General features: G+C 42.6%; 1 protein-coding gene across 4 annotated transcripts in view; it reads right to left on the bottom strand.

Moving 5' to 3' along the window:
- EP300 (E1A binding protein p300) overlaps positions 1-15,172 on the bottom strand; it is a 466,384-nt gene that overhangs the window by 262,080 nt on the left and 189,132 nt on the right. For all 4 annotated transcript variants that reach the window (XM_029590455.1, XM_029590457.1, XM_029590456.1 and 1 more), the window contains exon 5: positions 2,985-3,098. In XM_029590455.1, coding sequence (XP_029446315.1) covers positions 2,985-3,098 — 114 coding nt within the window. The remainder of the gene's footprint in view (positions 1-2,984; positions 3,099-15,172) is intronic.

Here is a 15,172-nt window from a genome sequence, read left to right as displayed (position 1 = left end):
GAGTTATTTATTATTTATTATTTAACAGTTTTTTATACCGACCTTCATAGTAAATTACATAGTAACTACAGGTATTAAAAAGACTCAAACCTCTTTTATATTTCCACGACTTTAGGACAGTACTTCAATCATTAATAGTTAGAGGGAAAGGTGGCAACTAATGAATCTATTATTATTATTATCTATCTATTATTAGACATAGGGATCTCAGGACAAGTCTACAACTGGTTCAAGTCTTTCCTTAGCGATAGAAGCTTCAAGGTCAGAATAAATAATAAAGAATCACCACCAACAAATTCATCACTAGGAGTCCCTCAAGGATCCTCCCTGTCCCCCACCCTTTTTAATATCTACCTCCTCCCCCTGTGCCAACTGTTAACAAGTCTCAACCTTATTCACTACATTTACGCAGATGATGTGCAGATCTTGATCCCCATAACGGAATCCATTGCCAAATCACTCTCGATCTGGAACAACTGCCTACATTCTATCACTAATCTCCTCAACAGTTTAAATTTGGTCCTCAATGCTAAAAAGACCGAACTTCTCCTCATTTCCGCCACCCAAGACAACTACCAGTCACAGGCCCAACATAACCACGCCCTCTCTCATACTCAAGTTAGAGACCTTGGGGTTATACTTGATAACCGTCTTAACCTAAAGAGTATGATTAACACTATAACTAACCAAAGACTGCTTCTTCAGACTACAGGTATTAAAAAGACTCAAACCTCTTTTATATTTCCACGACTTTAGGACAGTACTTCAATCATTAATTTTTGCCAAAATAGACTACTGCAGCGCGCTCTTCACAGGATTACCCAGCTCATCCATCAGGCCACTCCAGATGATACAGAATGCTGCAGCTAGAATCCTGACAAGCACCAACCGGAGTGATCATATTACACCCATCCTCCGTAATCTACACTGGTTACCAGTCAACTATAGAGTCCTTCATAAATCTTTAACATTAATACACAAATTCATCTATAATCTCCTTTATCTCGACCTTGAAATTCCATTAAAACTCCATACTTCTAACAGACCAATGAGAGAAATATCCAAAGGAACGCTACAAGCCCCTCCAAACAAAGCCACGCGACTCATCACATCTAGGGACCGAGCATTTTCGACAGCAGGCCCAGCCATCTGGAACAACCTCCCTGCAGAACTTAGGCTGGAACCTTGCCTGCTAACTTTTAAGAAAAAACTCAAAACGTGGCTGTTCCGCCAAGCCTTCCCAGAACCCTGGGATACACATTAGGCGTGATCTACTCATGATTAATGGATCCTCCCCTCCTCTGAATACCTGGATAGCATGGATACCGTCTCTAACATATGGACTATCTTTAGTCTGGACTACCTCTAGTCCGGAATTTGTTTCTCTCCCTTCAACTTAACTTTATATTTTTCTTATAGCTTCCTAAGCTTCCAAGTTCACAGTCCTTGTTTTAATGTAACTGTTTTTTCCTTTATCTAGTTATTTTACCCCTGTTCGATGTAAACCGTCCTGATATGGTTTTTAACCATGAAGGTCGGTATAGAAAAATGTTAAATAAATAAATAAATAAATAAATTTTGTTTTTAAAAAACTGAGCTAACTCGTTCATTCTATCCTCTAATAGAACTTCATTGGTTTGAGTATTATCTTTAGTTACATTTTTAACTACTGAAAAAAGTATCTTAGGGTTGTGATAAAATCTCTTACTTTTAAAATATTCTTTTTTTGCTTTGTCTATACTTTTTTTTTTATAATGACTTAGAGCTGCTCTAAATTTACCTAATGATGATGAGTCTATTACGTCTCCATGTTAATTCCAGCTTTTTAAGTGCTTTTTATTCCAACTTTAATTTATTAGAAAACCATGGGTTTCGCGAGCTAATAGGATTAATTTTTTTTGTTCTGATGGGACATAGCTTATCGGCAATGATTTGGGAGTCATACAACCAAGTGTTCGTAGCTTTGGTACAATTTTGATCTTTACGTTTATCGTTTATATTCCTGAATTCATTTATTAAATTTTCATGTTTGGGTTGTATTGGGTAGGATATATGAGTGGGTTCATTATTATTGTGTCTGACAGGAAGTGAATATTCAGTTTCTATGTAGAGGAGAGAGTGATCTGACCAAGGTACCTGTGTTATTGAAATATTTGTGGTCTTACAGAAATTTGAATTGATGAATATCAAGTCCAATGTATGACCAGCTTTATGAGTAGGTTCGTATGAGAAAAGATTATATCATAAAGCTTCTAAAGATTCAAGTAAGATAGTACATGTGGTATCTAAGGGGGTAGTATCCATGTGTAAATTAAAGTCGCCTAAAATAATTGATGGCTTATTGGAGTTTAAAGAGATAGTGAATAGCTCAATGAGTGGAGAGATATTATGGCTGAGTAATCTGAGTGGGCAATTAAACAAATTTGTAAATGCTCGGATTCTAGTAAAATCACCTCGTAAGGTTGACAAATGGTAGTAGGCAATATTTTAAGTTTAAGCTGTTTCTTGGCTATTAACATTAAGCCTCCTCCTCTGCGTTGTACTCGAGAGGCTGAAAAAATGTCCTAGTTTGCATCGGCTACTTGATTAAGTAATACATTATCTGTAGGTTTAGCCATGTTTCTGTTATGGCAAAAAAATCTGTTTTGTTTTTTTTATCATGAATTAAGTCAGAAATCAGTACTGCTTTTTTTGAGATAGCTTGGATATTGATAAGAAAGACTGGAGTGGGATGAATAAAGGCTGGAGGGAAGGAGTTGAGGGAGAAATGAAGGAGAGAAAGGCTGAATGGGGAAGGGGCGAACAAACAAAAGGAAATAAAAATAAAGCAAAAGAAACAAAAACCAAAATGATTTTAATAAAGCAACCAAAAAAAAAAAAGGAAAAAATCTTCCCTGGCTTTTAAATTTTTTGGCTGGTGCTAAAATTTTCAAAATATATTTCTACACCACCAATCATACAAAAGTTTAATATTTCTGACTTACATTGTTGATTGCGTTTATCTCCAGCATTCTTGAGCGGTAGGCACACAGGACAGTCATGCCGTGTGCAGTTCTTCCAGTGCGAGATGATCTGCCGTGAAGAAGCGCAGTGTGCCACTACAAAAAGACAGACATCTTATAACTACTCCATTTTACCCTCAAGATGTGCACCACAATCCAAGTACTTTGTGACTGCAAATGGCTGGTAAATAAGTCATAATCAGTAGTAAACAGGGTGGACTATCACTCACTGCTGAAGACAAAATTAATCACAGGTACATTAAGTCCTACATTCCCTAGAATATTAATTTGCTCTCTTTTTCACTCCAGTACATCCTTGCCACACTTCCACAGGCTTGTTTGTGACCATGACTAATACATACATTTTCAAAGAAAGCCCTTGCTCTTTAATACATTTGCACTGTTTTATCTTTTTGGAAGTAAATTACACATGTAAACCAAACACTGAAGTTATCAACATGCAGCTTCCAGTGTTTAACTACTCAGCTCCCTAGTTAAAACATTTATCTCTCCCTACCGAGGTAGTGCACTTTCAGGTTATCCACGCAAGAAAAGGCCACGTTTGTATCATGAAGAAATTCATGACCGTGTTTAGACAAATGCTACATAATTTCAACTATTCCTCTGAACAGCATGCTTTATGCATTTGTTGTAAACTGTACTACAGATGAAGACACTTCTTCAAAAGTGATAAGGTCACCAAGATCAATCTAAATGTTTACCTGTAACAGGTGTTCTCGGAAGACTCATTCAGTCATACACATGGGCCATGAGACTGAGCTCTGTGCTAAACAGATGAATTCTTCTGGAGCTTTATTGACATGGCAAAAGCTTTGTGCAACTCATGCACAGTAGCCCCATAGCACTTGGTTCTATTATATAGCTTTGATGGGGGAAGGAGGCAGTGGGGGAGGCATGGAATTATGAAAGGGCTTGTGTGGTAAACTGCTCTCTTCAGAGAACACGTGTTACAAGTAAGCACATTCAGTTTCTCTAAAGACAAGTAGTTCACCAAGTCTCATATATAGGATTTCCTAGCCAACAATAAAAGGGAAAAACAAGAACCACAAATGGATAGGAAAGTTTTTGATGGGAAAGATTTTTTTTCCAATATGGAAGACAACTAAAAATCATAGATGTGGGCCATAAAAGAAGTGTAACTGAACTCTATCCCTCAAAGCAGCCATAGATAATAAATAATCCAAAACTATCATCATGCTGGAAGGCTGTATGTAGACAGTAATGGGATGTAAATGTGTGGAATAAACTCCATGCCACAGACTTAAAAAATGACTTCAACAGAAACAGATGTTAGATGGATTACCAATGTTGCCAAGGTCCAACCATTACAGGCCGTGACATGCCCCTCTAAAGTCAGACCTGCTTGGGTATAACAGAAGATGTTATCTGCTATCCACTTAGAAATGGTACAGTCACCATACTTCCAGACTTGCTAGGGTCATTAAAAAAAAAAAAAATCTAAGTGAACTTTTTAAGGGTCTGAGACTGCTCCAGGTGACAGCTCTTTTGCCATCAAGAGTCTTAATGGACTTTGGGCTAGGGGAAAAAATTCAAAGAACAATTAAGGCGAATGCCCTACACGAACTTAGGCAAGACTTCAGGATGCAATGCAGGGCATCACCCAATTATGAGAAAATCTGGTATAAGGTAAATAAGTCACTAGGCCAGTGGGTCCCAAACTGTAACAACCTCAAATGGGGGGGGGGGGGGGGGGGGGTCACAGGAAACATGGTTGTTTCCCCAGCACAAACATCTGCTGCCCTCCAGACTTCTGCTCTGACATGCAAATGGAAGACAGCATGGGGCTTATGACTATCTGTACATTGACAGGTTCTTTCCTCTTCTGAGAACCAGATCTGTTTGTGGCTCTTGAGAACCAGAGTTGACCACCCCTGAAATTCAGCAACACTGTCTGACTCTGTACGATCAAAGTTGGAAAGCCCACATTGAACTGGTTTGCTCAAGAACAAATCTCGGAGGAGGAATGGAAACTGTTTCGGTCAATAGGACATTATGAGGATGATTCCCTAAGCCCGAGTTGTATTAAGGCAGGGGTATCAAAATAAGGATTATGGGCTGTTTTGTGGTTCATAAAGTTTTTCCATCTAGCTCATGGAATACTGCCAGACGTTGGTGATAACACCGTGCTGCGAGTAGTCTCAGTGAAGTGAGGGACAAACAGAAAGTGTATGAGATAAGGGCTCTATCATTGCCAGGTGCGCCTTGCTGCCCCCTCCGCAAGAACAGCACAGTACAATGCAGTGCGCTGCAGTCTCACTGAACCAAGAGACAAGTGCAGGAGTGCCTTACTGTGCTTCCCACCACTCTCCAAAGCTATCCTTCTCCCTTAAGGTAAAGCAAGGATAACAGGTGCTGACTGGAAGGACAGAATCTGGAGCAGAGAGAAGAGGCAAAATTATTGCTGTTCCCCTGCTTCTAAGCTTCCTCTTCCACTGGAGAAGCTCAGAGCAAGCAAGCCGCAGCCCATAAACTCCTCCTGTTTTTTCTTATAAGAGATGTGAAAATCTTATGAGAGGTACAGCGGCAGCCACAATGAAGGTTCTCCTTTACCCACAATTAAGTGTCTGGAAAGTACCACCATGTCTTCCATGTGAGTTGATAACAGAGTCGAGTGGAGGAGTAGTGGTTAGAGCAGAGGACTATGAACCAGGAGACCAGGGTTTGAGTCCCACTGTTGCTCCTTGTGACCTTGGGCAAGTCACTTTACCCTCCATTGCCTCAGGTACAAACTTAGATTGTAAGCCCTTTGCGGTTAGGAAAATACCTACTGTACCTCAATGTAATCCACTGAAGTGCTGCGAAAAGTGGAATATAAATAAATAAAATGTTATCAGATAATAAAGGTACTAGCAAGCTAATACCTTTACATCTATCTGATGAATTATTAAATGTGCTTTTTTAACTATTCATTTTTCAAAATATAATACCAATTAATACATCTTGTAAAGAAAATAAGACAAAGAAAAGACATGTAATACAAATCAATTATTTAATCCTTTTATTACTAAAGTCCACCATTAAAGGGACAAAAGAAAAGTCAAAAGAAAATAAATGGAACATTCACAAAGAAAATAAAGATACTAGGCTCTAGAAGTGACTTCTTTATACTAAAAGGAGGGAATGCCAAACTCAATTGCAGTCATCCATCTCCAGGAGTAAATTCCGTGCTGGGTCTAGCAGACATTTTATCACCAAAAAAAAAAAAAAAAAAAACCTGTCCACTGTTTGGGTTAAAAACGAAACACTTTTTGCTTGCTTGAATCTAATCTGACAATTGCAAGGGAATTTCAAAAGAAACATGACACCAATCTGACTCACTCTAAGATGCAAGAATATAAGTGATCTTTTCTTCTGTGTGGCCTTTGCCACATCAGGAAAAGTCCTGATCTTCAATTTCTCAAAATTTGTCCTTATATTGAAAAAGAGCCTCAACATCTTGATCAGATTCACATCAAAGTTCATAATCAATGCAGCAGTCTTATCCTCACTTTTAAGCTTCCCTCACAGACAAGGGTATATGAAAAACAATCAGAAATGGCATAGTATTGGCAGAAATTCTCAATGCTTCTGACAAATATATTTTAAACAAGTCCTCTGTAGATATTTTCTCCAACTTAATATTCTCATTATTCTCCAACCTATTGTGTAAGAGCAAACTATCCTTCATAATAAGTGTAGTAGTCTCCTGCTGATCTTTACCAACTACTAACTCAGCAGCAGCTAATCTTTGGGTAAAATCAATCAACAATCTCTAAACCAGAAACTTTATCAAAGACCCAAACCAGGAAGAAAATTGGACAAACTCCTGATAAAGTCTTACCCAAACAGCCTCCTATGTGAAGACATCTGTTTTTGCAAAGAAAAGACTGAAGATCCTGTGTCAACTCCACTCCCCAGTCTTCCCATGCAAGAAATCCCCAGAAACACTAGAACTGCAGAATTCTACTCCTTTGAAGACTCTGCCTAGACTATGGTCAACATGTGATGAAACACCACTACATGGCCACACAGGTAGATCCATAGGCTTCTTCCTTGCTAAGCAAGGTCTCCCCAGCCTGAGAGATCAGCAACCCTTCTACTGTTGCTACGGTCTCCAAAACCAGCGATGCCTCAAAGGAGGGATTAGAAGTCACTTCTCTTCAACCACAAAGCGGTCCATAGCTCCCACAAGTAGGAAGCTGGACAACTCGGAATAGGAGAATGCTTTACCATTCCTTTTAACTATAGTTAGCAAAATCTTTACAGGGAAAAAAAAATTTCAGAGAACCGGAGCACAGCTAGAGCATGACAGACATCTTGCACCTTCTCCCTCTTTGTCATTAAACGCGATTTTAATTCTTTGGTGTCCTCTTAGATGATCACAGCACATCAGGTAGTAAAGAGGGAGATGACCCAGCAGGAGTATATAAAGGCTGCCCACTGAAATAGCAGCAGCAAATAAAGGAGGCACAATGGACATAGGGACCTCCCCCCCCCCCCCCCCCTCCCACCACATCCGATGCAACATTGGAGCGGGTCCCCTCCCCACCTCCAATCAGCAAACCTCAGGAGCATTTTATTTCTCCCAATCTACCCAACACTGAAACAAGTTTGGAATCTCAGTATTAAGGTTCAGCCACCAGACAGGAGGGAGACTACATATCCAAAAGACCAATCCCCAATGAATGGAGAAGGCATCAGTCAATCTGCTTCCTGATCTCCCCTGGAGCAAGACTACTACCTTCCTTTTCAAGGTTAGCAGAAACAGATCCATCTCAGTATTGCCCTACTCAAACATCCCATTTAATACATCCTGGTCCACAGACCACTCATGTAATTCCAGGTGTCGACAGTGTCTGCCAGGATTATTGTGCTTCATGCCACATGTGGCTTTTAGCATTGTCTTGTGAAAGATGACCCAGCTCCTTACCTTGACAACTTCCCAATACAGAAAGATGAAATGCAATTCTCCTTGCCTGATCAGCGAGAACACTGTATTGAATAAAAGCCTACCCCTCATGATATCATTAAAACAATTATCTTAGAATGCACCAATGAGTACACTTGTAATAGAGAATGGACACTCATATAGGAACAAAATGGCACTTGACAGTTTGACGAAAAGGAATTTAAAAGGTTAAACCCACAGTCCAAACGGAATAGGGAAGACACCAAGACAGGGAGGGGAGGGTCTGAGCTCTTCCACAACGATTATACCACCCAAAAGTTCCAGAGTGGTTTGGACACACTGGCTTATCAAACACCGACACATGCCATATTAGTTACAGCAACTATAAAAACCATAAGGCTCAATATAATCACCACAGACCAAGCTGATATTGACTAAGTCCTTCTACTGCAGTCACTATACTGCTGACCCTCTTTGTGGAAAGATAAGCCAGGACGAGTTATTTCTAGCAGAACCCGTAAAGATCAATTTTAAGATCAGACTCAAGTTGGATTTTGGATGGGCACTGAGTAACCTCTCTTTGGGGAAATCAATCCTAATGGATTGTTGCTAGAATTTTATAAAAGATGGAAAAATTGGTTCTTACCTACTAATTTTCTTTCCTTGAGTCTCAAATAGTCCAGACAAATGGATTTTTCTCCCCTACCAGCAGATGGAGACAGAAAAGAAAAGCTTTACTATACTGTTGGTACACAAGACAGTAAGCCAACTACAGTTGTTCAGCATAATCTGCAACCAAGCTAAAAACAAATCATCTCCCTTATGTTAAAAGCAGGGAAAAGATAAAACTATCCGTAACCACAATTCCAACTGGAGAAACCCCTCTAACAAGAGAAATTTGAATGCCAAAACAAAAATCATCTAACTTATATACACACAGAGACAAAAGCGATCTTCAGAAATTCAGGAAAAGATTCTGGACTGAGATGTGGGATTCAAGAAAATAAAATCAGCAAGAACGAACTAGTTTTTCCTTCATTATCTCCCTAGATCAGTCCAGACAAATGGGATGTACCAAAACTTCACTAAACTGGACAGTAACCCAAAAGTCTCACTCGCAGTACAGTCTCAAACACTGCTGAGTCTGGAGCTTGAGCATACAGCCTATAAAGCTAGGTAAAAGTGTACAAAGACCATCAAGCCACCAACTTGCAGATTTCCTGCAGTGACACCAACTGACATTGAGCCCAAGACACAATTTGTGCTCTAGTGGAATGAGCCCAAAGGTTTACTTGGAATTGTAGCCCCTTGCAAATGTAGGCAGATGCTATCACCTCCTAAACCTATCTGGCAATAGATGTCCTTTAATATCTTGTCCCCCTCATTACGACCACTGATCATCATAAACTGATGATCTGACTTGCGAAAGCCATTTATGACCTTTAAATATCTCAGGAGAACTCTGTACACATCCAAAACATGAAGTTCCCTGGCATGAGGAGAAGATTTCAACTTTCTAAAAGCCAGCAATTCCATGGATTGACAAGTGAAATGAAGAAACCAAGCTCGGTAAAAACGATGGCATTGTTCTCATAGAAACCAAACCCTCTGAAAACTGAAAGTATCCTTACATGACAAAGCCTGCAGCTCTGAAATACACCACACCGAGCAAATAGCCACCAAAAAGACCATCTTCAGGGTCTTTCAACAATGCCCTTCTCAAATGTTCAAAAGGGGAGTTACCAAAGGTCCTCAAAACCAAACTAAGATGCCACAACGGAACCACCCATTGACCTGGGGGATGCAAACTCTGTACATGCTCGAGAAATCTCACTACATCCAAATGAGGCGCCATTGAAGTGTTATGCAATTTTCCTCTGAAACAGGCCATCGCCGCTGCTTACACCTTAAGAGTTCAGGGCTAGTCTTTTCTGCCATCTTCTCTGTAAAATGGGAAGAATTTGAGGAACTGAGACCGCACCGGAAATACTAACCTTATAAATATGCAGTAATGCTAGTGACATCAAGGGTGACGTCAATAGCAATCAAATTAATGTGTACCACTCGACAGCTATGTTTAGACCATTTGGGGATAGAACTAGCTCTGAAATTTGTGGTGAAAAAAATGGAATATGGTAAAACACATGTCAATGGAGTATCTTCTGAACGTATGCTGTCAAGAAGTAACCAGTCTCGTTCAGCGTTGTAAGCTCGTTTGTAAGCTGACTATGTATTTGACAGGATAGCCCCATTGTAAAAATCTGTCAAACATCTGCTGTGATTGTACAATGAAATCCATTTTGTTGGTGCACAGGCGACAGACAAAGAAACTGACCTACTGGTAAATTTTTCAGTAGATGAAAAGGGTGGAAACTGGAAAAATGTAAATAAGTATTTTTGCACAAGATTTTACAAAAACGTTGGAAGATAAAGATTGACCATCTTTTTTGATAAGAATATCCAGAAATTCAATTTGGTTTGAATCATAATACATGGTAAACTGGAGATAACTGTCTAATGAATTTAGCCAATGCAGAAAAGTTGTTAATGTCTGTTTATCAGAAAGCAAATGTTGCTTACCTGTAACAGGTGTTCTCACAGGTCAGCAGGATGTTAGTCCTCACATATGGGTGACATCATCAGGATGGAGCCCAAGCACGGAAAACTTCTATCAAAGTTTTCAGAACTTTGACTGACCCCTACTGGGCATGCCCAGCATGGCACTAACCCTGCAGCCAGCAGGGGTCCCCCTTCAGTCTTATTTGAAAGCTACAGACAGTGCCGAAAAATAAAACAATAAAATGTTACGAACCAAACACCGCGGGTCGGTGGACAGGTTTCGTGAGGACTAACATCCTGCTGTCCTGTGAGAACACCTGTTACAGGTAAGCAACATTTGCTTTCTCACAGGACAAGCAGGATGGTAGTCCTCACATATGGGTGAGTACCGAGCTGAGGATGTCCGAACATGCACCAAATTGTACCCAACAGCGTGCAACAGGCACAACAACTGGGGTGGAATTTGGTAGAGGGCATCCTGAACCCCATTAGGCAGGCGGAAGGGTGTTGGTACGTCACATTGGAAACAGGTTACGCAGGACAGACTGGCCGAAGATGGAATCTTGTCTTCCGGCTTTGTCCAAGCAATAGTGGGCTGCGAAGGTATGGAGGGAACTCCAGGTGGCAGCCCTGCAAATGTCAGGAAGCGGCACCGATCGAAGGTGTGCTACTGAAGTCGCCAAGGCCCTCACAGAATGTGCTTTAACACCGTCTTGAAAAGGAATGCCTGCTTGCTGATAGCAAAAAGATATGCAGTCCACTAACCAGGAGGAGAGAGTCTGCTTACTCACAGGTTGCCCTAATTTGTTGGGGTGGAATGAGACGAATAACTGAGTGCTTGTCCTGTGGGCAACTGTACGGTGTATGGTCTAGATAAAAAGCTAGAGCCCGTTTGCAGTCAAGGGTATGCAGAGCCTGTTCCCCTGGATTGGAATGGGGCCTGGGAAAGAAGATAGGTAGTATGATGGATTGATTTAATATGAAACTCCGAAACTACCTTAGGTAAAAATTTAGGGTGAATGCGGAGTACCGCCCGGTCCTGCAGGAGTTTAGTGTAAGGCGGATAGGTAACTAGGGCCTGTAACTCACTAACCCTGTGAGCTGAGGTGATAGCCAAAAGGAAAATCACTTTCCATGTGAGATATTTTAGGTCACAGGAGTGAAGAGGCTCGAATGATGGTTTCATGAGCCGACCAAGAACCAGATTAAGGTCCCAAGAAGGGGCCGGAGGACGTAAAGGTGGCTTGATGTGGAGCAAGCCCTTCAAAAAGCATGTTACGAGGGGTTGTACCGAAATAGTGACATCCCAGACACCTTTATGGAAGGCGGCTACCGCACTGACATGCATTCTGATGGAAGATGTCTTAAGACCTGACTCTGACAAATGCCAGAGATAGTCCAAAAACCTTGGGATTGGACAGGAAAAGGGATCAAGGGACTGAGAGGTGCACCATGATGTATACCTTTTCCATTTATAGGAGTAAGATTTTCTCGTGGAAGGCTTCCGTGAAGCAATCAAGACACGGGAAACTGGATCTGAAAGGTTAAGTGGCTGAAGTATTACCCTTTCAACATCCATGCCGTCAGAGACAAGGCCTGAAGATTGAGATGGCGCAGGTACCCGTCGTTCTGAGTTATCAGGAGTGGGTCCTTTCCCAAGGGAATGTGCCTGCGGATGGAGAGATCCTGGAGTATGGGAAACCACACTTGGCGTGGACAGTGAGGTGCTATCAGGATCATAGTTCCCTTGTCCTGACGTAGCTTCACTAGGGTCTTCGAGAGAAGAGGAAGTGGAGGGAATGCATAGAGTAGACTGGTTGCCCACGAGAGGGAGAATGCATCTCTGGGCTGAGAGCCTTTGTTGCGAATGAGAGAGCAGTAGTTGTCCACTTTGTGGTTCTGAGGGGATGCAAAGAGATCTGTCTGAGGATATCCCCATTGTTGGAATATTGAGGCTGCTACCGAGGGGTTGAGAGACCTCTCGTGCAGTTGGAAGACGCGACTTAGCTTGTCTGCCAGTACATTGTCCACTCCCGGCAAGTAGGTGGCCTTGAGGTACATCGAGTGGGAGAGAGCTTCCGCCCAAATCTGCACAGCTTCCTGACACAGAAGGAAGGAGCCTGTGCCTCCTTGCTTGTTGATGTATCACATGGCCACCTGGTTGTCCGTCTGAATCAGGATGACCTGATTTGATAGGTGATCCTGAAAAGCCCTGAGAGCATATCACATTGCTCGAAGCTCCAGGAAATTTATTTGGTGTTTGGCTTCCTCTGGAGACCAAGATCCTTGTGTCTGCAAATCGTCCACATGGGCTCCCCACCCGAGATTGGAAGAGTTGGTGGTGAGAATGACTTGAGTATCTGGTAATTGAAAGGGCATTCCCCGGAGAAGATTGAACTGATCTTGCCACCAGGCCAGAGACAGACGGAGTGGGTTGGTGATGTGGACAATGGTCGACAGAGACTGAACAGCTTGAATCCATTGTGACCTCAGAGTCCAATGCATGAGTCTCATGGCAAGTCGGGCCATTGGAATACCATGGACTGAGGACACCATGTGCCCCAGAAGGACAAGGAATTGGTGACCTGTTGCTGTTTGCTGAGACTGCAACTGGTAAGCTAGCGATACGAGTGTCAGCGCTCATTGTTGTGGCAGAAAGGCTTTTGCCTGCAAGGTGTCCATGTCTGCCCCAATGAATGACAAGGTTTGAGATGGGACTAAAAAGGTTTTTTCGTAACTGACGAGAAATCCTAGAGAAATTAGAGTGCGTAGAGTCAAATCGAGGGACGACCGAGCAGCTTGCTGGGTTGGAGCCCTGATTAACCTGTCGTCTAGATAGGGGTAGATGTGAACACCTTCTTTCCTGAGGAAAGCTGTGACAACCACAAGACATTTGGTAAACACTCGTGGTGCAGACGCTAGGCCGAACGAGAGCACTCGGTATTGATAGTGCTTGGGGCCTACTAAAAACCTTAGGTATTTGCAATGAGATGGAGTTATCGCAATGTGTGTGTATGCGTCCTGGAGGTCCAGAGAGCAGAGCTTTTCCCGCTGGAGATACTTGTTGAGAGCACGTAGGTCCAGAATTGGACGTACTCCTCCCGATTTTTTGGCGATCAGAAAGTACCGGGAATAGAACCCTAGGTCTTGCTGCGAATGCGGAACAGGTTCTATTGCTCTTGACTGGAGAAGGAGGGAGACCCTCTTGATCCAGAAGAATGGAGTGTTCGGGTGTTCTCCACGTCTGTAGAGGTGGGGAGTCCGGTGGCAGGGCAAGAAAGTTCAAGTGGTAACCCTGAGCAATGATTGCCAGTACCCATTGGTCGGTTGTGACTGACTGCCACATGCTGTGAAAGTGGCACAGTCGACCTCCCACTGGTATGCTTGGCAGAGGAATCTGGCTGCTGCTCTCCAAGCAGAAGTCAAAAACCGGAAGCAGGTCCTGGCTGGGGAGCTGCTTGTGGCTTTTGCTTTCGGGCTTGGCGAGGCTGAGGCTTTTGATAAGGTCTCGTAGTACGGGACCTTGCTGGTGGTGGATAGGCCTTCCTTGGACAGTAGAACGATTTCTTAGAGTCCTTCCTGAAGGGCTGTCTTAAGGAGAAGTCTGAAGGCATTGAGGAGAGCTGTTTAAGGATCTCATGATGGTCTTAATTCAGCCAAACAGATTGTCTCCTTCACATGGTAGGTTAGACAGCCAGTCTTGTACTTCTGGGCGAAGGTCAGAAGATTTGAGCCAAGCCCACCGTCTTGCCGAAATGGCAGCTGCCGACACTCTGGTAGAGGTGTCAAATATATCATAAGATGTTCGAATCTCATGTTTTCCCGCCTCAAATCCTTTGTTGACAAGGGTTTGTAGCTGGTCATGGAATAGTTCATGGAGGGACTCAAAAGTCCTGTATCTGCTTGAAGATGACCCTATTATATTGGGTCACAAAGTTGGTAAGCAGCAATTCGGGAGATGAGCATGGCCCCTTGGAACACTCTTCGACCAATGTTGTCTAGGAACTTTTGTTCCTTAGCAGGTGGGGTAGATGAATGAGGTTTCAACCTCTTTGCCCTCTTTTGAGCCGACTACCACAACTGAGTGGTGGTCGAGCTGGGATTTTTGAAAATCTGGGGCTGATTGCACTAAGTAAGTAGTATCAGCCTTTCTGTGTACTGGAGCAATTGATCCAGGATTTTCCCAGTTCTTTTTGAGGAGATCCAGAAGAACTTGGTAAATGGGTATAGAGGTAATCACCTTGGGCGCATCCAGGAATTGGAGTAACTCCATCATCTGGTGTCTGTCATCCTGTTCCGTCTGAAGTTGAAAGGGAACCAACTCAGACATTTCCTTCACAAAATTTATGAAAGAAAGGTCCTCTGGAGGAGAATGCTTCCTACTTTCAGTGGGAGAAGGTGGTGAAGGTAAGTCATCTGTGTCTGTTGAAGTATCATCACCCCAAGTGTCAATGGTCAGCAGACTGACCTGTAGGACGAGAAGGAGGTTGGATACCTGAAGGCCCAGGGCGAGGCTCCGAGAAAAACGAAGGAATCCCCGGGGGCACCAATGATGGCATGGAAGGCATCGGTGCCGGCATCAAAGTTATCGATGGCCGTATCGGCACCGATGGATAAATCGGTGCCGAGGGACGAATTGGCATCGATGGCTGAGGCAAAACTCCCGATGGAGGAATGCGGA

Source organism: Rhinatrema bivittatum, chromosome 2, assembly GCF_901001135.1.
Source record: "Rhinatrema bivittatum chromosome 2, aRhiBiv1.1, whole genome shotgun sequence".
Lineage (NCBI taxonomy): Eukaryota > Metazoa > Chordata > Amphibia > Gymnophiona > Rhinatrematidae > Rhinatrema > Rhinatrema bivittatum.
This window is presented reverse-complemented; position numbering and strand designations above follow the sequence as displayed.